Source organism: Stenella coeruleoalba (genome assembly GCF_951394435.1).
Source record: "Stenella coeruleoalba genome assembly, chromosome: 6".
Classification (NCBI taxonomy): Eukaryota; Metazoa; Chordata; class Mammalia; order Artiodactyla; family Delphinidae; genus Stenella; species Stenella coeruleoalba.
The window spans coordinates 101274362-101300689 of NC_137151.1; the positions used below are offsets into that span (position 1 = coordinate 101274362).

General features: G+C 37.2%; 1 protein-coding gene across 5 annotated transcripts in view; it reads left to right on the forward strand.

The window, feature by feature from the left end:
- Positions 1-26328, forward strand: part of UNC80 (unc-80 homolog, NALCN channel complex subunit) — a 239222-nt gene that overhangs the window by 113255 nt on the left and 99639 nt on the right. For 3 of the 5 annotated variants that reach the window (XM_079924681.1, XM_079924682.1, XM_079924683.1), the window contains exons 25-28: positions 5576-5709; positions 11032-11197; positions 17371-17574; positions 19527-19627. In XM_079924681.1, coding sequence (XP_079780807.1) covers positions 5576-5709; positions 11032-11197; positions 17371-17574; positions 19527-19627 — 605 coding nt within the window. The remainder of the gene's footprint in view (positions 1-5575; positions 5710-11031; positions 11198-17370; positions 17575-19526; positions 19628-26328) is intronic. The other 2 variants (XM_079924684.1, XM_079924685.1) reach the window with 1 other exon arrangement.

Here is a 26328-nt window from a genome sequence, read left to right on the forward strand (position 1 = left end):
GAGAAGATAAACAAAATTGATAAACCATTAGCCAGATTCATCAAGAAAAAAGGGAGAAGACTCAAATTCATACAGAATTAGAAATGAAAAAGGAGAAGTAACAACTGACACTGCAGAAATACAAAGGATCTTGAGAGATTACTACAAGCAACGATATGCCAATAAAATGGACAACCTGGAAGAAATGGACAAATTCTTAGGAAAGCACAACCTTCTGAGGTTGAACCAGGAAGAAATAGAAAATAAAAACAGACCAATCACAAGCACTGAAATTGAGACTATGATTAAAAATCTTCCAAGAAACAAAAGCCCAGGATCAGATGGCTTGTCAGGTGAATTCTGTCAAACATTTAGAGAAGAGATAACACCTATTCTTCTCAAACTCTTCCAAAATATAGCAAAGGGAGAAACACTCCCAAACTCATTCAATGAGGCCACCATCACCCTGATACCAAAACCAGACAAAGATGTCACAAAGAAATAAAACTACAGACCAATATCTCTAATGAACATAGATGCAAAAATCCTCAACAAAATACTAGCAAACAGAATCCAAAAGCACATTAAAATGATAATACACCATGATCAAGTGGGGTTTATCTCAGGAATGCAAGGATTCTTCAATATACTCAAATCAATTAGTGTGATAAACCATATTAACAACTTGAAGGAGAAAAACCAGATGATCATCTCAATAGATGCAGAAAAAGCTTTCAACAAAATTCAACACCCATTTATGATAAAAACCCTCCAGAAAGTAGGCATAGAGGAAACTTAACTCAATATAATAAAGGCCATAAATAACAAACCCACTGTCAACATCATTCTCAATGGTGAAAAACTGAAACAATTTCCTGTAAGATCAGGAACAAGACAAGGTTGTCCACTCTCACCACTATTATTCAACATCATTTTGGAAGTTTTAGCCACAGCAATCAGAGAAGAAGAAGAAATAAAAGGAATCCAAATCAGAAAAGAAGAAGTAAAGCTGTCACTGTTTGCAGATGACATGATACTATACATAGAGAATCCTAAAGATGCCAACAGAAAACTTCTAGAACTAATCAAGGAATTTGGTAAACTAGCAGCAAACAAAATTAATGCACAGAAATGTTTTGCATTCCTGTACACTAATGATGAAAAATCTGAAAGAGATATGAAGGAAACACTCCCATTTACCACTGAAACTAATAGAATAAAATATCTAAGAATAAACCTACCTAAGGAGACCAAAGACCTGTATGCAGAGAACTATAAGACACTGATGAAAGAAATTAAAGATGATACCAACAGATGGAGAGATACACCATGTTCTTGGATTGGAAGAATCAACATTTTGAAAATGATTATACTACCCAAAGCAATCTACAGATTCAAGGCAATCCCTGTCCAACTACCAATGGCATTCTTCACAGAGTTAGAACAAAAAATTTTACAGTTCGTATGGAAACACGAAAGACCCCGAATAGCCAAAGCAACCTTGAGAAAGAAAAACGGAGTTAGAAGAATCAGGCTCCCCGACTTCAAACTATACCACAAAGCTACAGTAATCAAGACAGTATGGTACTGTCACAAAAACAGAAATATAGATCAATGGTACAGGATAGAATGCCTAGAGATAAACCCACGCATAGTGTCATCTAATTTATGACAAGGGAGGCCAGAACATACTGTGGAGAAAGGACAGCCTCTTCAATAAGTGGTGCTGGGAAAACTGGACAGCTACATTTAAAAGAATGAAATTGGAATACTCCGTAACACCATACACAAAAGTAAACTCAAAATGGATGAAAGACCTAAATGTAAGGCCAGACACTATCAAACTCTTGGAGGAAAATTTAGGCAGAATACTCTATGACATAAATCACAGCAAGATCCTTTTTGACCCACCTCCTAGAGAAATGGAAATAAAAACAAAAATAAACAAATGGGACCTCATGAAACTTAAAAGCTTTTGCACAGCAAAGGAAACCATGAAGAAGATAAAAAGACAACCCTCATAATGGGAGAAAATATTTGCAAATGAAGCAACTGACAAAGGACTAATCTCCAAAATTTAGAAACAGCTCATGCAGCTCTATATCCAAAAAACAAACAACTGTATCCAAAAATGGGCAGAAGACCTAAACAGACATTTCTCCAAAGAAGATATACAGATTGCCAGCAAGCACATGAAAGGATGCTCAACATCACTAATCATTAGAGAAAAGTAAACTAAAACTACAATGAGGTATCACCTTATACCAGTCAGAATGGCCTCATCAAAAAATCTATGGACAATAAATGCTGGAGAGGGTGTGGGGAAAAGGGAACCCTCTTACACTCTTGGTGGGAATGTAAATTGATACAACCAGTATAGAGAACAATATGGAGGTTCCTTAAAAAACTAAAAATAGAACTACCATAGGACCCAGCAATGCCACTACGGGGCATATATCCTGAGAAAACCGTAATTCCAAAAGAGTCATGTACGACAGTGTTCATTGCAGCTCTATTTACAATAACCAGGACATGGAAGCATCCTAAGCGTCCATCAACAGAAGAATGGATAAAGAAGATGTGGCACATATATACAATGGAATATTACTCAGCCATAAAAAGAAATGAAATTGAGTTATTTGTAGTGAGGTGGATGGACCTGGAGTCTGTCATACAGAGTGAAGTAAGTCAGAAAGAGAAAAACAAATACCATATGTTAACACATATATATGGAATCTAAAAAAAAAAAATATTCTGAAGAACCTGGGGCAGGATAGGAATAAATACACAGACGTAGAGAATGGCCTTGAGGTCACGGGGTGGGGGGAAGTGTAAACTGGTATGAAATGAGAGAGTGGCATGGACATATATACACTACCAAATGTTAAACAGATAGCTAGTGGGAAGCAGCCTCATGGCACAGGGAGATCAGCTCGGTGCTTTGTGACCACCTAGAGGTGTGGGATAGGGAGGGTGGGAGGCAGACACAAGAGGGAGGAGATATGGGGATATATGTATATGTATAGCTGATTCACTTTGTTATAAAGCAGAAACTAACACACCATTGTAAAGCAATTATACTCCAATAAAGATGTTAAAATAAATAAATAAGTAAATAAATAAACGTTAAAAAGTGGTAGAGCGAATAAAATTAAACGTGAAAAGCTTCTCAAATCGCTAAAATATTTAATCAGAGTATATTATAATATTTAACATGAAATTAAAATATTAAGATTCAGATTATTACAACTGTGAATGTTTGATGTATTGTACTTATTTATTAAAAGTGTAATTGAGTCCCATCATAGACGAATAGAGATGAAGAGATTCCTGAACCTCCTTCTCAGCACCATTTTGTGCATATGTGTGTTCTATACCATATAAGCTTGTGTGTATGTGTACCACTGCCTTTTATGGAATATCAAATGTCAGGACAGTTTTGGAATTAATATTGTTATCTGATGAAGACATTGAAGCCTCTACCTTTTGACCTTTCTTAGTGGTTTCAAGTTCAGACTCCCTGATGATGTCTTATGGATTGTCCTTAGTTAAGTGATGCCAAACCTACTTCATCCTTATAGGCATGAAATGTAAAAGGATGGCTAGAATATAACATTGGACAGAACTATATAATAATAACAGAAAACATATTGTCTTCTTTTCCACTTTAATACCAGTAATATTTTTTTTGCATTTTTTCATCATTTTGTTCTTCCTCAGCCCATATCAAATCAGAGAAATCTTCTTGACTTAGCTGTTGACAAAATACCAAATTCTGACATTAGTCTTTTAGTGTAATGATGGAAGTTGGCCCCAAAGATTCCCTCAAGTTCATAAGAGTCTAGGCTATCCTAGAATGACTCATAGTATTGGGTCTGATTTGTAAGAGGACTTGAAGATTATCCAGAAGTCACAGAACCTAGTTTAAGCCTGCCAGGAGATATCCCCAAACTGCCCTGGATCTCCTAGGGGTCCTTCAGAACAGAGAAGAGCCAAAGCAACCTTAGACGGATGTATCTTCATAGGCCAAAATGATCTCACATCTCCATGAGACCACATAAGTATCATTGGCCAATATGATATGCATGGTATATTGGTTTTTTGGTGAGGTTATTTATAAGTCAATACTCGTTCATTATAACAATATTTCAGATGACAGTTATGAGAGAGCCTGGACTAAAACCAAGCTCATCGTCTACAGGACTGACCAGAAGAATCTAAATGATATCCTCAGGATTGCAAGGACAGATCTGGAAGTTTATACTAAATATCTAGTGTTCAATTATTTTTTAAAAACAGTTGCAATCTAGGCAATTTCTAGAGTCATGTAGCCTCCACTGAATATAAGATTGGAATGTCTGCTTTAGTTCCACTTTCAAGTCAATACATAGCTTATTTTGCATTTTAAAAATAATTATGGTATAAGTAAGTATCAGTCTGGAAATTCTAGAGGAGTTTGTTGTTTTCATTCTTAATAAGAGGCAATGTTCCCAGCCACATAGTACCTCTGTAGAAAATATAATGGTTTTCATGGAGAAGAAATAGCCAGATATCTTCAGAAAGACCATAATTCTACCTACTATCAATATAAACCATGAATTATATATTATATTCAATTAAGAAAGCCAAATACACAGGAAGTATTTTAGAGATATTTTTAGGAAGGTTAATATGTAACGATATAATGATTGGTGATAAGTTGAGTCATTGGAAATAGATAACTATTTTGTTTCTTTTATGAGAGGCATGACTTTGGTCTTCTTTTCTGAACACTGATAAGTAATCAATATATTTCTCCATGATTTGTGATGTCGTGTATCTGAGACCTATGCCTGAGGATTTAAAAGTCTCTGGTGTCACCTTGGCCATTATCTGCCTTTAGAGCAAAATCCATTTGTTGGTCTATGGTGGATGCAATGTTTTACTTATTCAAAGACTGGTGTTCTTCAAAGCAAAGGAGAATATTTGCGTATTCTAGTGTAGCTGTTCCTTAATATGACAGGCTAACTTGTATAAACAGTATAATAGAGGTGACCAAGTAAGTAATCCTAGTTTATGCTACAGAAACACATCTGGGCTAAAGCTGAAACAACTTCACTGCTCTAAGAACATCAAGACAGACGTCTTTCACAAAGTGAGCTGACAGGATTTTTGTAGTTCCAAATCTAGTTCATGGCTCTGTACCTTGTCTAAATCTGATTGAATAACGATATGAAAATCTGGCAGGACTGCTTTCTGTTTCTGTTTTAATTAAAAGGCTTTCCAGTCTAGTGGAGCTGCATTTTGTTACTCTATGATGCCTTGAGGAGAATAATTTAATTCTTATTGATTGACATTTTAATACTGAGGCATTCATTATAGAATTGCAAAATGGAGAAAAAGAGAGGTGTATTGTAATGCATAGATTATGCTAAAGGGACCAGGTAAATTGAACGTATATAGGAAACATCCTCATTTGCAGTTTCATTTTGGACATGTATAGGTAACATTCTCATATGCAATTTGATTTTACACATGTGTAGCTATGTCCATCAAACTGTGCCTCTCTATTTTTTATTGGTTTGTTTGCTTGTAAAAGAACTCTTTCATTCCATAGGTACTGTGAACCCCTCTAAATGTGGCTGCCCCTTTGCCTTGAAGATGGCAGCATGCCAGCTTCTCCTGGAGATTACCACCTTCCTGCGAGAGACCTTTTCTTGCCTGCCCAGACCACGCACTGAGCCTCTGATGGTACGTAAAACATATTAATAATGAGGCTACTTGGAGAGTCCAACCATGTGGCTAGACTTTGAGTATTCACAGTTTCCTCAAATACCAAATGACCAAATGTATCACATAGTTTAAAAATTCAACCAAGGGATTTTCATATATAAAAAGAAAATCTCTTTTATCTATTAAAAAAAAAAGAACTAAAATTGACCTTGAAATCACTAAAGATGGTACCACTGGGTAAGATGTTTGATTGATCACTGTCAGTTGACCTAGGAATGTCTGAGAACCTCCAGGTTCCTTTACTCTGCAAACTACGAGTTTAATGGCCAGCATTTTCCAGGAATCACTGATAGATTTTTTTTTCATACTAACAACTCATAAATTCATGTGCCTCCAATGAATTTTCTCATTTAAACTAAGGGCGAAAAGACTCAAGTCTTTAGCATGTAAATGCCTCTGAACATATATTTTATTTCTGCAGTATTTCTTGTGGATACAGATAGGCAGAGAAAGAACATGTGTGCATGCACACACGCACGCGCGCATGGAAACACACAGACACACACAGGCACACACACATACACACACACCCCTGTACCATCAGGGTCTGATTTATTTAACTTAGGATACAAATTCTAACAAGAGCCAGGAGTCATCACAGAGCATTTGGGACAGAGGCACACCTCAGAGCCCATTTTCCTTGGCCCTTTGTTCCCTAACAGGCACCAAGTTTCCGGTGGTTCTTTTGTCATAGGCATTATCCAACTAGAGCTGAGGAACCAAATTCTCTTCTTTCCCCCTTTACACAGATTTACACTATTCAACCAGAACAGTTGGTACACTAACAATCTGTGTGGTTCCATTTAGGTGGATTTTACAATCCACCAGCTCTCCTGCTTTTTTGACCAAACTCAGCATGAACAAGGCCATAACCTAGTTCCAGAGGGCAGGTAGGGGAGGGAACGGGACAAAAAAGTCAGTGCTCTGGTATTCCTGAGCAGTGCCTCTAACTCTGATTTTCCAATGTCTGGACAGCCTGTTTCCTCACAGTCTAAAACATAAAATGGAAATATTTATAGGTAAAATATGTTTTCAAGAGAAACATACCGACATGTGGCCTGTGAAACTGCACCCTTTAAATACTGAAAAAGAGAGTTCTTCTTACTGCCCTTACTTAATTTCATGTTATCCTGAACATTGATTTTTCTGAATTGTCACCTTCACTATTATATTGAGACTGTTCTATAAAATCAAATCAAGGCTGCCACTTAACACGTGTTTAGTTTAAAGTCAAGTCTGATCTGTAGGCCTCTGTTGGTGTTATTCTATCAACATTCTAATTGTATCAAAGTCTTCATAAAAGCACAGAAACACATCTACTTTTAAATTTACAGATTTTTAACGGTCACCATTTTGACCTATTATGATTTTAAAACATAAGAATCTTGAAATTTGAGTCACTTATTTTTGTTCTTTCTTTCATCACTATAAAGCTATAGTTTAAATATTCCTTATTATTGTAACACATTTCATTTTTTAAGAAAATTAATCAAATCTTTTAAAAATGACTATATAATCAACTGGCTATCTAGGAGAAAATGCCAAGAAATTAAACTAAAACAGAGGCTGTAGTCATTCAGTTAATAAGAGGAAATTTTTCATTGCCTTTAACTAGGTCTCACAGATCTTTTATTCATTAAGCTAGGATTTTCATTGTCAAGTATACGTTCATATATTGTACTGGGATGTGACCTTTATAAAATAAATGGGAAAGATGCTTTCTCATGTTTAACCTATCTAACTACAGTTGATGATAAAGAAAACTCAAATCACATTTTTTTAACTATTGTAGAAAAAACAGTATCATAAAACTTTTACCAACACAGAAACTATAAATGCTTGAAATATTTTTTTAAGAAATTGTACTAAATGGTGAATCTAAGAGGCTAAGCATAAATACCATCAAAATGAAATATTCTAAAGTTTTAACAAAGCACTTGCTGTAAGAGTATTTATAGATCTTTGGGATGTTTTATTCAGTAACATTTTTAACAGCAGTAAAAATAAATAGCTACCCTAATGTACAGAATAATAAAAGTATAAGCCAGAAAAATCACATTAGAAGCTATAAATATCCTGGGATCTGAGATTTGAGGATGGGAGAAGATAGGGAACATAAACTTTCTACCAAGAAAAAGTCTTTCTGATAGAAATGTCATAAGGCCATTTCCAAGATAAAAGAGATTTCCCTGTGAAATATTTGTTTGCTTGAAAAAGTCCTAGTTATGGGCTTCCCTGGTGGCGCAGTGGTTGAGAGTCCGCCTGCCGATGCAGGGGACACGGGTTCGTGCCCCGGTCCGGGAAGATCTCACGTGCCGCGGAGCGGCTGGGCCCGTGAGCCATGGCCGCTGAGCCTGCGCGTCCGGAGCCTGTGCTCCACAACGGGAGAGGCCACAACAGTGAGAGGCCCCCGTACTGCAAAAAAAAAAAAAAAAAAGTCCTAGTTATATCCAAAGTGTGGAAGAGAAAGCAAAAGAGCCTAAAATACAGTAACTAAAGGTTAATTTGATAGGGTCAGGAAATCGCAGGAGACCACTCACTGGTTTGGTGGGGAATGACAGTAAGAGAAAAGGAAAAATGATATCAAAAGGGTTTAAAATGTTGCTAAAACCATATTTTTACCAACTTAACAAATTGCTTCCCAGATAGATCCCTGGATGCAACTTAATGTGCTTTCCTCCCCAAAAAAACAACTTCTGGTAGCATTTTTATTCACTCTTTTTGTGAACCATACAAATAATATCTAAAAAAAAGCCTTTTTACAATATTTATCATAAAAAGCATAGCAATCAATTTTACTCTGATTGTTAACTTCCAAACTTGAAAACAAAGAAATATTTTTTAGAGAATTTTGTCTATAAAACTGCTGGTCTGTTAGAATGTTCTCCTGTTGAATTAGTAAAACCAATAACTGATGACCAAGCAACATGGAATTAAATTAATTCCCATCCAACGCCAAGACGAGTCCATAATAATAAAGTAAAAGGCAGTAAGGAAGTCTCTGTACATCTATATTCACTCATTAGGGAAAACAACATATTGGATGCTTTTGTACAAGATTGTGCTAGAAGCTGTACCAACTGTATCAACTGGATTTAACAAGTCAGGTTATAAATAATACACTGCGGGATTCCAAATGCTCCTAAAGTTAAAGAATCAGAAGCAAAGCACAGTTCACATATATGAAGAGTAGACTGATGAATATTTGAGAGTAAGGCTGTGAGCAAGGTGGTGTGATGGATGCAGAGGTGGGAGTGGGGGTGATGCAGAGATGACTATGTTGTAACAGGAGAACCGACACGTAAACAACACACTTAAGAAAGGAGCAGAGGGCCAGGGTTGGCCACAGAAGGGACTGGAAAAATCTGAAGAGCCTTCCTGGATGAGATCACATTTGAATGTAACTTTGAAAGATAAGTAGGATTTTGACGAGTAGATACAAGAAGTTGGAAGAGAGAACTACTTTTGATAATCAGAATTGTTATTTTATTACTTTTTGTCCCACCTAAGAAACTTATCTAATTAAATTTGGCTACCAAAATGGAAAGTAGTTAGGTTATTTTTTTTCCTAAAAGGGATTAATTTCAGAGAAACAATTATATTCCTAGAATACTTTTTGACAGTGTTAAATAGACTCCATGTAGTTCCTTATTTTTCTAGATGTGATATAATTTTCTGAGTACCAAAGTATAACTTCTGTTCTTAATTCAAAGGGAAAAGAAGAAACGATATGTAGAGTCTAAAGTTTCATTTATTAATAATAGTTAAAAGCATAAGATTTTAATCTTGGTACAAACTGGGTTTTTCAAAATAGTTTTTGTTTTTCAAACTACTTGAATCTGAGGGATTATTATGTCATAATTAGAAAAAATGCTGTATAAAAATAAAGTTAGCATTTTATATTTTTTTCATTTATCAAGTCTGAAAGCGCTTCATAGATTAGTGATTAATTATGATCTTCAGCGTGAGCGAGTCTCCATTTACAGAACAGGTCAAATGTCTACACTGGGGCCTCACAGGCCAAACTCCTACTAAATATTTAAACTCCCCAAGGCTTATTTTCAGTTTTGGGATCATGAAGTCTCCTCAGAGAGAGTGAGAGATTCCTCCAACGCATGATCCTGTTTTAAACCTCTGGCCATTACCCCTGAGGTTTCTTAAGAGGAAACCAAACTGGTTTCCCTACCAGTTTGCAGAGCTAACTTTACTTAATCCTAAGGATTTAACTCCAACATCACCTTGGTATTTGTTTTCTACTTTTGTTGTGTGATATTGTGATTTATGATAATATATGTTTGGTCTCCATCCCTGTTTCTGGCACAGTGCTCCTAAAATCCTTGGAATTTCTTAAGTCGGGAGGGTGACCAAGGTGTCTTTTGTTATATTAAGAGGTGACTTGTAGAATGCCTCTAGATTACCTAAGGTTCAGCTGGTCACCAGATGAACCAACAAAATAATTAGAAAATTGAAACTTTCAGTCCCACCCCCTCACCTCCAGGTGACAACGATTTAATCAATCATGCCTATGTAATGAAGCCTCCATAAAGACCCAAAAGAACAGGGTTTGGAGAGCTTCTGGTTGGTGAACACGTGAAGACTGGGGAGTGTGCTGCCCTTGAAGAGGGCATGGAAGCTTGGCACCATCACCCCATACCTTGGCCTGTGCATTTCTTCCATCTAGCTGTTGCTGATTATATCCTTTTATGATAAACCAGTGATCTAGTAAGCAAAATATTTCTCGAGTTCTATGAGCCCCCCATAGCAAATTAATTGAACCTGAGGAGGGGTGTTGTTGGAACCTTCAATTTATAACCAGTTGGTTAGAAGCACGGGTGACCACTTGGCCTTACAACTGATGTCTGAAGTGGGGACAGTCTTGTGAGACTGAATCCTTAACCTGTGGATTAAGGAAGACATTTTCATGACCCCAGTCCAAACCTGGCATTAGATAGAGGGAAATTTGGCTGTTTAGATGCTGTTATGTGCAGCTTAAAATGGAGGGAGGGGGCTTCCCTGGTGGCACAGTGGTTGGGAGTCCGCCTGCCGATGCAGGGGACACGGGTTCGTGCCCCGGTCCGGGAGTATCCCACATGCAGTGGAGCGGCTGGGCCCGTGAGCCTGCGCGTCCGGAGCCTGTGCTCTGCGACGGGAGAGGCCACAACAGTGAGAGGCCCGCGTACCGCAAAAAAAAAAAAAAAAAAAAAGGAGGGAGGTTTGCCGGAAGACCAGTGCAGTGCTGGGGAGATGCCAGCATCCATGTGCTCCTCACTGACATTTCAGGACTTGGAGAGCTGCCGACTTCGTTTGGATCCTGAGTTGGACCGGCACAGATATGAGAGGAAGATCAGCTTTGCTGGTGTCCTGGATGAAAATGAAGACTCAAAAGATTCCCTTCACAGTAGTAGCCACACCCTCAAATCAGATGCAGGTGTTGAGGAGAAGAAAGGTATGGATAAGCAAAAATTAATTCACGTTTCAGGGTTTCTCATGGGGTATTTGGTCTCGGGTCTAAACTGCAGAATTGTGCACTGAAAGAAGTCCAAAACTGTTGTTGACTCAATGAGGTAGGCAATCATGCTAGTTAGGAGTTGGACTCTGCAGTCAGACTCTAATTCCGTCTCAGCAATTCTCCATATCCCATTGAATCTAAGATGGCCTCAGTTGTAAGATGAACCATTATCTTATATACCAATAAGAAAGGAAAAATACTCCCCATTCAGCTCTTATGAGTACTTTCTTATCACTTAATTTGTGCTTTATTCTTACTGAAAGAGGACTTTCAGATGTAATTAGATGTAGATTTTTATTATCGGTCTATATCATTCTTTGTGCAGCCAGGTAAACTGGTTAAAGGTTTTCTAAACCATCTTCAATTCAGAGATCAAATTCTTAATCACTTTTCAACTCAGAATTGTCAGTGTCTGTGTTTTTATATGTGATAATGTCCTCTGTGTTAGTAACACATCATTTCTTAAATGAATCTGTAAAAGAAGTAAAGCTATTGGTGATAGTTACACAAGCCAACGTGCAACTGTATGAAGCTAGCCTACTTCAGTCGCTGCTTCAGGAATGTTCCCAAACACATCTGACTTACCATCCCACCCACTCCTCCACCCAACTATCATTTGGTTCCTGGGACTTAAAAGACACTGGCACCCATTTTGTACATTTTGTTGCTGGTGCTTTAGATATTCACATGAACACAAGCAATAGCAAATGTGTCCCAACTGCCACCTGGCTCTAGTGATCTTAAGATGTCATCAGTTGTAAGCCAAATCTCAATTTCAGAGATGTTCAAATGTAAAAAAATGTGCATCTTAAAATGGTGAAATAAAGTAGTTATGTGGCCTTGTCCAAGTTGCTTACCTTCTAAGCCAGTTTTCTTCCCTGTAAAATTAGATTAATAACACCTACCACATTGGAATGTTGAAAGCTTTAAAAGAGACATTGCAAGTAAAACATAAACTCAGTACCAGATACCTAATAAGGACACAATAAATAATTGTCACCATGGTTTTTTTTAATCTGTATCATGAGCATATCGATTAAAATCCATGCAGAAAATCCTAAATATGAGTTACAGATTGCAAAGTTTTAAGTTGCTCTTTAAAGGCTCCTTTAAACTGTTAACTTCTCTATTTGATTTTTCTATTTTCTTAAGTTTCATTATCCTTCAATGTTTTTCTAATGAATTCCACTAGAAAACAGCATATTTGTAAAAAGAGTCAAAGACAGTTTTATCCATTGGTATATTTTCTGCAGACAGTGACTGCATAAATGTTTGGTAGTTTAAGGAATGCATGATTCTCAAAAGACATAGCCCTACAGAAGACTTATATAGACATTTCTCCAAAGAAGGCTTGGCCAACAGGCACATAAAAAGATGCTCAATATCACTAATTATTAGATAAATGCATATCAAAACTGCAGTGAGGTATTACCTCACACTGGTCAGAATGGCCATCGTTAAAAAGTCTACAAATAATAAATGCCAAAGAGGGTGTGGAGGAAAAGGAACCTTCCTACATTGTTGGTGGGAATGTAAATTGGTGTAGCAACTATGAAGAACAGTATGGAGGTTCCTTGAAAAACTAAAAATAATTACCATGTGATTCAGCAATCCCATTCCTGGGCATATATCTGGAGAAAACTAATTAGAAAAGATACATGCACCCCAATGTTCATAGCAGCACTATTTACAATAGCCAAGACATGGAAGCAACCTAAATGTTCATCAACAGATGAATGGATAAAGAAGATGTGGTGTGTGTGTGTGTGTGTGTGTGTGTGTATATATGCATATGTATATATATATATACATATACAAACAATGGAATATTACTTGGCCATAAAAAAGAATGAAATGCTTTTTGCAGCAACATAGATGGACCTAGAGATTATATTAAGTGAAGACAGAGAAAGACAAATATCATACGATATCACTTATTTGTGGAATCTTAAAATATGATACAAATGAACTTATTTACAAAGCAGAAATAGACTCACAGACATAGAAAAACAAACGTGGTTACCACAGGGGATGGTGGGGGGGGAGAGACAAATTAAGAGTTTGGGATTCATATATACACACTACTATATATAAAAGAGGTAAACAACAAGGACCTACTATATAGCACAGGGAAGAAACTCAATATCTTGTAATAACCAATAATGGAAAATAATCTGAAAAAGAATATATATATGTTTTTTAAAAACGAAATAGCCCTAGATAAAGAAAACACAACATATTTTAAATATTTAAAATGTTGTAAGGAATGGATATATTCTGAAAAAAAATTTTTTAATATTTTAAGATCAGATTGTTGTCACAGCATTTAAAAAATGCAAATAATTATATTGTGTTGAATTTATGGTGAACAGAAGCCATGTTGCGGGAAGGATTAGCCAAATTTTAGCAGTTTCTGAGTATGAAGAGGTATCAAGTCAAGGTTTGTTCAAATACTACTACTTCTGACAAGGATGACTGCATATGATGAGAAACATCCTCCTTTTTTATCAATATTTTTTAATTGAAGTATAGTTAATTTACAATGTGTTAATTTCTGCTGTACAGCAAAGTGGTTCAGTTATACATATATGTACATTCTTTTTTTATATTCTTTTCCACTATGGTTTATTATAGGATATTGAGTATAGTTCTCTGTGCTATACAGTAGGGCTTTGTTGTTTATCCATTCTGTATATAATAGCTTACATCTGCTAACCCCAGCCTCCCACTCCATGCCTCCTCCAACCCTCTACCCCTTGGCAACCACCATTCTGTTCTCTATGTCCATGATTCTGTGAAACTCCCATCTTTTAAACATATCCCACAGGGATTTTTTCCCATTCAAAATTATTATGTTAGTTATTATTTAAAGTAGTTGAAATAAAAATTGCTAATACTGACATGGTCAAATTTCAGCAGAGTAAATTCTACACCATTTAAAAAAATAAAACCTCAGATTAATTTTTAAGAACACTTTAATTTCATGATTATCATTTATGTAAATTGCCTTTAATATTCAAACACACAAATACTTAATAATTTTTCTCCTCATAGAATGGCTATGTAATTACATGAAAGTTATTTAATAAATTAGGAGCAGAAAACTAAAAGTATAGATAAAATGAGAACATATTCATAAAATGTCCTTTACCAGTTGGCAAGAAACTTCCTGAAGATTCCTAAATCTTCCTTAATCCTTTCAATAAGCTGATACCAGATGCTAAAGCTGATGTGAAAATGGGGACCACAGGGACCCTGCTAACTCAGATTATTAAAATTTTATTTAAAATTTCATACCATCTGTTTGTATAACATCTAAAAATGTGAGTTCTTGAAATAACTTGAGGACAATTTGGATTCTACAAAGGAAAACTAACATGAAATAATCCTTAGAACTAAAAATGTCTGCCTAAAATCTCCAAGCAAGATCTGTCAGATCATTTTATCCATATTCCAGATACAAACTAAGACTGGCATTCCAGAATACAGACACCGAGACATGTGTGATCACTCAACAGTCATATACTGAGCACCTGTTGTATACCAGGCGCTATTACAGGTTCCTAGAATACAGCAATGAACAGGGAAAATTTCCCACATGTATTTTAGTTTATATTAGCTAATAGTTAATAACTTAATAGTGAATAACATTAAATTATGGACTTTCAAGTAGAGATAAGTAGTATGAAGAAAACAAGTTAGGGTCAGAGAATTGGTAGCGACCTGAAGTAGGAAGGATTGTAGTCCTAAGTGACATTGAGCTGAGACTTGTGTGATGTTGAGGATCCAGTCATGTGAAGGACTGAGAGAAGAGTCTTCCAAACAGAGACAACAGTGAGAACAAGGCTCCGATGCAGGAATGAACTTGGAGCATGTGAAGAAGGGCAAAAAGGACAACAAGGTTGCAACAGAATGAGTTGGGGGAAGAGCGGTAGGAGAGAGGGTCAGGCAAAGGACAAATAAATAGGGTCTGTAGATATGGTTAGAAATTTAATTCTATTTAAATGTGTCTGAGAGTTGTTGTCAGGTTTTGACCAGAAAAGCGATATAATATTTATATTTATGATTTATGTATTTAAAAGATGAGTCAAGCTGTTAGAGTGGGGGTAAGAGCAAGCAGTTTGGTAGTTATATTAGTCTAGGGAATAGGTGACAGGGCTTTCAAAATCCTACGCTATTTTGAAGTGTTGAATCAGCAGGACTTGCTGATGGATATATGTGGTGTAAGAGAAAAGGGAAAAGAGATGTTTTATCTAATTCAGATGAATTTGTTTTGCTTTCATACTAGTTCTCGTTGTCATGGAGATAAAGGCTAAACTTCAGTGGTGTAGAATCTCGACTGATGTCTTTCATGTACTTTACCAAATCTGAATTCTAACTATGTTATGTCCTTTGTAACCAATGCCATAATTCTGAACATTATTTTTTTCAGTGCTATAAAATGTCTCCAATTATCTTTGGTGATAGAACAGTTTCTCAAAATTAAATTTTTTTTCATGTCATATTAATCTGGGGTTATTTTGCTGTACTTGTAGGCTGAAAAATATCATGAAATCAGGCAAAGAATGCCAAAGTGTGCCTCTGTAAAAATTTTTAAATTATTTCTTTAATCTTTTTCTCTACTTCCCAATCTCTTTTGACATAAATTGTATTAATAGTAATTAAAAATGATAAGTATATTCAGTTTCAAATGCATTTCAGATAAGTCATAAAGTCTCAATTATACCTAAAAATAACACTGAAAAATACAGTGGATGAGTTTTGTGCTATAACTAAAATAGAGCATTATGGTCTTTGTGGGATGTATTCAACTGTGCTGTGAGAATTTCTGTCTAGATGTGAAATTCTATCCAGATGTGTTCACGGAGCTCCATGAAGCCTTTGCCAGCTGAGTGGTGACAATTTTAGTCTTTCTCAGTCATACGAGTAAATCAGAGATTAAACATTTCACATTATTCAACAGGAATCTAGGCTCCTTTATATGGCACTAATTAACATTTTATGGAGCAGTATGAGTTCTATCACAGACTAACTCTCCTGTGAGTGAGAAACTTGAGACTAAAATGCAATCTTCCTGATTGGCACTAAAATATTAATAGCTGTGCCTTAAATAATTAGTAAGAAATCTTGTTCATGTCTTAAGAAGGAAACCTTACAAAAACAGCCCCTTCCTGATAATCACTTGAAGCCCTAAACACTTTCAAAATCACCCTTACCATATCAATGTGTGACAACAACAAGTCCTCAAAAGAAAAAGAAGGTGTGGATATGACTATGGGAAATACGGATGCTTTTGGTTAAAATGTAGGTTTCAAGTTGAACGTGTTTCTTTTACGCTTTTATTTTCCTCACTGATGACTGTTTCTTCCAGAACACTAAAGAGGAGTAATACATGTTCTTCTTGGTTCACGTAGACTGTAAGGTTGATTCAGGGTGTTGCAACTTTTGGACTCAGATCTCACCCAACCTTTTGACTGAGAGGAGGATGCTATGAAATCATTAGGTGCATTGAAAATGGAACCATTTCACACTCACGTTCACCCAAAGCACCCCACTGCAAACATCTTTTAGTGACTTTGCTGAGGAGCTGAGTGGAACCCACTGCTGACTGTTGGAGAGAGAAGCGCTTCTTGTTTTTATTTCTTAATGAGGTATTCCCAAATGAAGGGATTTTCCATGAAGGGGTTTCCCTAACTCACATAAGTCTGTCAGTCCCATTTCAAAAGAAAAACAAAAACAAATGGTTGGTGGTTCTGCTGAATCAAGCAATGATGCTGTGTGAACGTACTAACGGTCCCGGAGGACTCCGTGGCGAGGGCGCGCTCATGCTTGTGAATTCTGGGCCAAAGAGAGAGCAGGTTGTTCCCAGCACTGATGAGCTGTGTGTCCAAGAAAGAAGCTGCACCAGCCCTTCGTGGTGGACCCAGCCTCCTGCCCACCTAACAAAGCCGCCTGACTTGGGGCTTGGGAGAAGCTCCTTGTCCAGACATGCTGCTCATCCCGGCCAGCAGAGAGGAGGCTGTTCAGGGACAAGTTGGGGAGAGCTTGGCTCTAACGCTGGCTGGGGAGAACTAAGGGGGAAAAAGCCCTATTTTATTCTTTTAATACAGTTCCCAGCAGGAAGATCAGGATAGGAGGTTCCCGCCTGCTCCAGATTAAAGGAACCCGCAGTTTCCAGGTGAAGAAGGGGGGTTCCTTGTCCAGCATTCGCCGGGTCGGCAGCTTAAAGAGCAGCAAGTTATCACGGCAGGACTCAGAGTCTGAGGCTGAGAAGCTGCAGCTGTCCCAGAGCAGGGACACTGTCACTGACCTAGGTAACATAGAGGAGTGGGCTGTGCAGGGACGTGGGGGGTAGGAAGACAGAGACCGAATCCCCAAACAGCTCAAGTCCATTTTCTGATACATCAGTAGATGGAGGGCAGAGTCATAGGTTAGAGTACTCGTTTAGTCCATAAGCTATGTTGCCCTCCAGAGCAGGGCTGCTCCAGCCTTATTGTGCACAGGGTCAGCTGGGAGCTTGTTAAAACGCAGATCCTGATTCAGCATCTCTGGGATGGGAGCCTGAGATTCTACGCTTTTAACAAGCTTCCTGGTAAAGTTGATGCTGCTGGTTCAAGGACCACAGCTTGAGCAGGGAGCATATGGAGTGTACAGTAGGGAAAGAAAACATTTTAATGACAAGGACAGTTTTTTGAAATCTAGATCTTTGTGCCTTTATTCTTCTGGTCAAGACCTTTAAAGCAAAAATGTAGATATTCCCTTGGGAATAGCTGGCTTAAAGTCTTCTGTAAACTAAAGCCTCTATTTCCCAGTAGAAACAACCAAAATTTCAGAAAGGAAAGATTGTCTACATCTAACAATTAGTGACCTTCAGCAAGTCACTTAACTTCTCAGGGATTTGTTTTCCCCAGCTACCCAGTGAGAATAATTCTGTGTACTCCTTGCCTACTGTGAAAGGATGCTCTAAAGATAAATTAGGGATGATAGTAAGGTATGTTAAACTCCTAAGAATAAGCTTTATATACAATCAGAGCTGTAGATTGTCACTATAGGACCCAAAGAGACTCTGAATCCCAAAGTGTGTTAGTCCTATGGGCTCTCATCATCATCTTAGTAGACAAGAAAAAGATTAAGCAGGCTTGCCGATAGGACTCACCAGCTGCCTAGAATTTAAATGTTAGGTTAAAAATTGAAGTGCATATTCTTTGCCTTTCAGTCGCGTATGAAAACCAAAGTGTAAAACTCTTCTTTCTAAGTAAGTTGTTTCAGAAGTCAGTCAGGAAATGTGGATAAATTATCAATCTAGCCTGCTGAAACAGAAGCTGAGTATATTTAATCAAGGAGAGTTTAAAATAGAAAATGTTTCTACACCTACCCACCCTTGCCTTTGAAAATAGCTAATTTATGCGTTAGTTAAGATTCAGCTTATTTTTTTAAGGAGACAATAGAAAAAACCTTACGACATCTTTTGTTACAGGCCTGAGCTGTAAGAGTATCATCAGTTAGTTTTGGGGAAAATATTATTTGAATTAATTATTTAAATTGATCAACGTAGCCTAGCCAGTTAAGTCAAACTATCCAAGCTAGAAGCATAGTTTTGTCATAGAAAATACCCAGAAAAGCTTGTAGATTTGAGGACAAAGCTTTGTTATCTAGTATACTAAGTAGAGAATTCCTGTGACATGTCTCCTTCACAGTTTCCTACAGAGACGAGTTTGGACAAAGGGTTGTCCACAGTTGGGCACAGTTACTTCCAAATTCCCTTAGTCTTTCCAAGGCACCACCCATCTTTGAAATAGCTCTGATAGCAAAGCCAGGTGGTGTTAAGAGGAGTAGCACTAGCCGTAGTCACAGCAGCAGTGGAGGCAGCAGCACCCTTTGTGGCCACTGCAGGTTGGTTGGTGTCCCTACTTAACTACACCTGCGAGGTCTGGGCAGTCTGGAATGGATTTGGGCACACTCAACCAATAACTTGCTCATCTCAGCAATTCAAGGACTTGACTCTGTTCTTTTTCTCTGCTCCCATATCTCAAAATGGAAGCCACCATAACAGAGATCATAAATGTCTTTGTAATTGCCAGTTCAGCTGGTGGTGAAGGGAACAGCTCCTATTAATATTACTCCACTAAAGCCGATGCTATGCCCTGTAACCCATTGGCCGTGGTAGTCTGCCCTAGGATTCAAAAGCATGGACCACTATACCATAGCAACATGCTCTCCAGGGAGACAGAACAATATAACCTTTCTTGGTATTTTTCTTTTGAAGAAGGGAGTCCTTGGAGTGCAAGTGAGCCCAGCATTGAGCCAGAGGGAATGAGTACAGCCAGCACGGAGGAAAATTACCACAGGAACATGTCATGGCTTCATGTAAGTAGGAATCTCAGAAAGAGCGCTGAGATCAATTTCTTTTGGCATTGGGGAAGATCTGTGGAGGTAGGATGAAAGACTGTACTAAAAACATCCATCATTTCGGCCTATTAGAAACATTATAGGCTTTTATTTCAGCTGAACCTCTGGATACTCACTAAGATTGGTCTTCTGCTGGATTATATTCATTTGAAGCTTATCTAAGACCAAGGGTGCTTTGTTATAGTTGGCTTGTGAGTCAGTATAAGTCAGGGAAGAAAACCCTGAGGGATCAGGCCAGGTTGGTGGTCAAGAGAGACTGAGTGACACAAGGCAAGGCATCATGATAGTTTTATACAGGTCACCACAAGTGCTGAGAGCAAGGTCATGGTGTCAGTCTTGAGTCTGTATTAGATCAAATTGTAAACTAGGACACGGAGATTCTAAGATGATGAAGGTCACACCTCAAAGGGCTCTCCAGAGGGCACAGGCAGGAGGGAATCCCAAGCACAGATTACAGTTCAAGGTTTGACCTGGGTGTAAAGAAAGGAAAAGAAAGGTCGGGAAGCATGATGTGAGATCCACAGTTGGCAGGGTACTGCCAGCACTATTATTATTATCATTTTTTAACATCTTTATTGGAGTATGATCGCTTTACAATGATGTGTTAGTTTCTGCTTTATAACAAAGCAAATCAACTATACATTTGCATATATCCCCACACCTCCTCCCTCTTGCATTTCCCTCCCACCTTCCCTATCCCACCCCTCTAGGTGGTCACAAAGCACCGAGCTGATCTCCCTGTGCTATGCGGCTGCTTCCGACTAGCTATCTATTTTACATTTAGTAGTGTATATATGTCTGTGCCACTCTCTCACTTCATACCAGTTTACACTTCCCCCCACCCCGTGACCTCAAGTCCATTCTCTACGTCTGCGTATTTATTCCTATCCTGCCCTTAGGTTCTTCAGAACTTTTTTTTTTTTTTAGATTCCATATATATGTGTTAACATATGGTATTTGTTTTTCTCTTTCTGACTTACTTCACTCTGTATGATAGACTCCAGGTCCATCCACCTCACTACAAATAACTCAATTTCGTTTCTTTTTATGGCTGAGTAATATTCCATTGTATATATGGAATATATATGGAATATATACATTGCCACATCTTCTTTATCCATTCATCTGTTGATGGACGCTTAGGATGCTTCCATGTCCTGGTTATTGTAAATAGAGCTGCAATGAACACTGTCGTACATGACTCTTTTGGAATTATGGTTTTCTCAGGATATATGCCCCATAGTGGGATTGCTGGGTCCGATGGTAGTTCTATTTTTAGTTTTTTAAGGAACCTCCATATTGTTCTCTATACTGGTTGTATCAATTTACGTTCCCACCAACAGTGCAAGAGGGTTCCCTTTTCTCCACACCGTCTCCAACATTTATTGTTTCTAGATTTTTTGATGATGGCCATTCTGACTGGTGTGAGGTGATACCTCATTGTAGTTTTGATTTGCATTTCTCTAATGATTAGTGATGTTGAGCATCCTTTCATATGTTTGTTGGCAATCTGTATATCTTCTTTGGAGAAATGTCTATTTAGGTCTTCTGCCCATTTTTGGATTGGGTTGTTTGTTTTTTTGATATTGAGCTGCATGAGCTGCCTGTAAGTTTTGGAGATTAATCCTTTGTCAGTTGCTTCATTAGCAAATATTTTCTCCCATTCTGAGGGTTGTCTTTTCGTCTTGTTTATGGTTTCCTTTCCTGTGCAAAAGCTTTTATGTTTCATGAGGTCCCATTTGTTTATTTTTGTTTTTATTTCCATTTCTCTAGGAGGTGGGTCAAAAAGGATCTTGCTGTGATTTCTGTCATAGAGTGTTCTCCCTATATTTTCCTCTAAGAGTTTGATAGTGTCTGGCCTTACATTTAGGTCTTTAATCCATTTTGAGTTTATTTTTGTGTATAGTGTTAGGGAGTGTTCTGATTTCATTCTTTTACATGGAGCTGTCCAGTTTTCCCAGCACCACTTATTGAAGAGGCCAGCACTATTATTGATCTTAGATATGGAATGTCTCCATCTCCTCTGATTTTAATCTGACTTCCTGGTAGGGTCAGATAAAGGGCTGGCTGGTACCTCACGCTCAGTGTTTACAGTGCTATGCCCTTGGAACTGGTTAATCTCCAGAACTGGCTGATTTTGAAAATCTCTGAGGCAGCTATATTTAAAGTAATCTTTTTAGTGAAGTCCAACCTACATATTAAAAAGCATACAAAATCTTTGTGTACTGCTCAATAAATTTTCACAAAATGGACACGTCTGTGTAACCACCACCAGTTCAAGAAGAACATTAGCAGTACCTTAGAAGCCCTACCCGGGCCCTCGACCAGCCACTACTCTCCCCTATTGGTCACTGCCATTCTAACTTCTAAAACCAATAATTATTTTGTCTGTTTTTGAAATGCATATAATTGGTGACATATGCTGGGTACTCTATTGTGTCTGATTTCTTTTTTTCACATAAGTGTAAATCCTCCAGCTTTGTTCTTCTGCAGGGTGGCCTGTTCTATTCTTGGCTATATTCATTTCTATTAGAATCACCTTGTTAATTTCCATAAGAAAGCTTCCACAGCAGCCTTACTTTGAATACAAAGATCATTAAAACTGAGGAATTAAAATCTTTAATAAGTCTTCTAATGTATAAAATGGTCTATCCTCTATTAATTTGTGTTCCATCATTCATTTAGGATCTCTTCAATTTTATTCAATAATGCTTTTTAGTTTTGTGTACTGTTAACTCTCTGGAAGTGTTTGTGTAAAACCAGAGTTATTTATTCTTTAAATATTTAGAAGGGATCACTGGTAGAACCTTCTAGATGTAAAAATTTCTTTGTAGTAAAGTTATTAATTACAGATTTAATTTATGTAATATAATTAAGATTTCTCCAGGGAGCAGATTGGGCAAATTGATTTTTTTTCCTAGGGATTTGTTAACTTAATCCAAATATTCATATTTATTAACAAAAAGATGTTTATAATATTCTCTTTTTTTAATTTATTGAAGTATAGCTGATTTACAATGTGTTAATTTCTACTCTACAGCAGTGATTCAGTCACAGATATATACATATATTTTCTTTTTCATATTCTTTTTCATCATGGTTTATCACAGGATATTGACTATAGTTCCCTGTGCTATACAGTAGAACCTTGTTGTTTATCCATTCTATTTATAATAGTTTGCATCTGTTAATCCCAAACTCCCAGTCCATCCCTCTCCCACATCCTCTATTCTTTGGCAATGACAAGTCTGTTCTCTATGTCTGTGAGTCTGTTTCTGTTTCGTAGATAAGTTCATTTGTGTCATGTTTTAGATTCCACATATAAGTGATATCATGTGGTATTTGTCTTTCTCTGTCTGGCTTACTTCACTTAGTATGAAAATCTTGAGGCCCATCTATGTTGCTGCAAGTGGCATTATTTCATTCTTTTTATGGCTGAGCAATATTCCATTGTGTGTATATATATATATGTATGTATGTATGTATGTGTATATATATATATACCACATCTTTATCCGTTCATCTGTCAGTGGACATTTAGGTTGTTCCCATGTCTTAGCTATTGTAAATAGTGCTGCTATGAACACTGAGGTGCCTGAATCGTTTTTGTTTTTTTTTTGCGGTACGCGGGCCTCTCACTGTTGTGGCGTCTCCCGTTGCAGAGCACAGGCTCCGGACGCGCAAGCTCAGCGGCCATGGCTCACGGGCGTAGCCGCTCTGAGGCATGTGGGATCTTCCCAGACCACGCAACTTAGGTTGCTTCCATGTCCTGGCTACTGTAAATAGTGCTGCAGTGAACATTGGGATAGATGTCTCTTTTTGGATTATGGTTTTCTCAGGGTATATGCCCAGTAGTGGGATTGCTGGGTCATATGGTAGTTCTATTTTTAGTTTTTTAAGGAACCTCCATACTGTTTTCCATAGTGGTTGTATCAATTTACATTCCTCCCAACAGTGCAGGAGGGTTCCCTTTTCACCACATCCTTTCCAGTGTTTATTGTTTCTAGATTTTTTCATAATAGCCATTCTGACCACTGTGAGGTGATACCTCATTGTAGTTTTGATTTGCATTTCTCTAATGATCAGTGATGTTGAGCATCCTTTCATGTACTTCTAGCCCATCTGTATATCTTCCTTGGTGAAATGTCTATTTAGCTCTTCTGCCCATTTTTTAATTGGATTGTTTGCTTTTTTGATATTGAGCTCCATGAGCTGTTTGTATATTTTGGAGATTAATCCTTTGTTCTTTCATTTGCAAATATTTTCTCCTATTCTGAGGGTTGTCTTTTTGTCATGTTTTAGGGTTTCCTTTGCTGTGCAAAATCTTTTAAGTTTAATTAAGTCCCATTTCTTTATTTTTGTTTTTATTTCCGTTACTCTAGGAGGTGGGTCTAAAAAGATCTTGCTGTGGTTTATGTCAAAGAGTGTTTTTCCTCTAAGAGTTTGATAGTGTCTGGTCTTACATTTAGGTCTTTAATCCATTTTGAGTTTATTTTTGTGTTTGGTGTTAGTGTTCTAATTTCATTCTTTTACATGTATCTGTCCAGTTTTCCCAGCACCACTTATTGAAGAGGCTGTTCTTTCTCCACAGTATGTTCTTGCCTCCCTTGTCATAAATTAGATGACCATATGTGTGTGGATTTATCTCTGGGCATTCTATCCTGTACCATTGACCTATATTTCTGTTTTTGTGCCAGTACCATACTGTCTTGATTACTGTAGCTTTGTGGTATAGTTTGAAGTCAGGGAGCCTGATTCTTCCAACTCCATTTTTCTTTCTCAAGGTTGCTTTGGCTATTCGGGATCTTTTGTGTTTCCATACGAATTGTAAAATTTTTTGTTCTATTTCTGTGAAGAATGCCATTGGTAGTTTGATAGGTATTGCCTTGAATCTGTAGATTGCTTTGGGTAGTATAGTCATTTTCACAATACTGGTTCTTCCAATACAAGAACATGGTATGTTTCTCCATCTGTTTATGTCATCTTTGATTTCTTTCATCAGTGTCTTACAGTTTTCTGAGTACAAGTCTTTTGCCTCCTTAGGCAGGTTTATTCCTAGGTATTTTATTCTTTTTGTTACAATGGTGAATGGGATTGTTTCCTTAATTTCTCTTTCTGATCTTTTGTTGGTGGTGTATAAGAATGCCAGATATTTCTGTGCATTAATTTTGTATCCTGCAACCTTACCAAATTCATTGATTAGTTCTAGTAGTTTTCTGGTGGCATCTTTAGTATTTTCTATGTATAGTATCATGGCATCTGCAAACAGTGACAGTTTTACTTCTTCTTTTCCAATTTGTATTCCTTTATTTCTTTTTCTTCTCTGATTGCCATGGCTAGGACTTCCAAAACTATTTTGAATAAGAGTGGCGAGAGTGGACATCCTTGTCTTGTTCCTGATCTTAGTGGAAATGCTTTCAGTTTTTCACAATTGATTATGCTGCTTGCTGTGGGTTTGTCGTATATGGCCTTTATTATGTTGAGGTAGGTTCCCTCTATGCCCATTTTCTGGAGAGTTTTTATCATAAATAAGTGTTGAATTTTGTCAAAAGCTTTTTCTGCATCTGTTGAGATGATCATATGGTTTTAATTCCTTAATTAGTTAATGTGGTGTATCGCATTGATTGATTTGCATATTTGAAGAATCCTTGTATCCCTGGGATAAATCCCATTAGATCATGGTGTATGATCCTTTTAATGTGTTGCTGGATTCTGTTAGCTAGTATTTTGTTCAGGATTTTTGCATCTATGTTCATCAGTGATATTGGTCTATAATTTCCTTTTTCTTTGATATCTTTTTCTGGTTTTTGTATCAGCGTGATGGTGCCTTCGTAGAATGAATTTGGGAGTGTTTCTCCCTCTGCAATTTTTTGGAAGAGTTTGAGAAGGATAGGTGTTAGTTCTTCTGTTAATGTTTGATAGAATTCGCCTGTGAAGCCATCTGGTCCTGGACTTTTGTTTGTTGGAAGATTTTTAATTGCAGTTTCAATTTCATTACTGTGATAGGTGTGTTTATATTTTCTAATTCTTCCTGGTTCAGTCTGGGAAAATTGTACCTTTCCAAGAATTTGTCCATTTCTTTGTGGTTTTCCATTTTATTTTCACATAGTTGTTTGTAGTAGTCTCTTATAATCCTTTGTATTTCTGTGGTGTCAGTTGTGATTTCTCCTTTTTCATTTCTAATTTTATTGATTTGCATCCTCTCCCTTTTTTTCTCGATGAGTCTGGGTAAGAGTTTATCAATTTTGTTTATCTTCTCAAGGAACCAGCTTTTAGTTTTATTGACCTTTGCTATTGTTTTCTTTGTTTCTGTTTCACTTATTTCTGCTCTGGTATTTATGCTTTCTTTCCTTCTACTGACTTTGGGTTTTTTTGTTCTTCTTTCTCTAGTTTTTTTAAGCGTAGGATTAGATTTTTTATTTGAGATTTTTCTTGTTTCTTGAGGTGAGATTGAATTGCTATAAACTTCCCTATTAGAACAGCCTTTGCTTCGTCCCATAGATTTTGGATCATCGTGTTTTCATTGTCATTTGTTTCTATGTGTTTTTTAATTTCTTCTTTGATTTCTTCACTGATCTCTTGGTTATTTAGTAGTTCACTGTTTAGCCTCCTGTATTTGTGTTTTGTACAGTTTTTTTTCCTGTAATTGATTTTCAGTA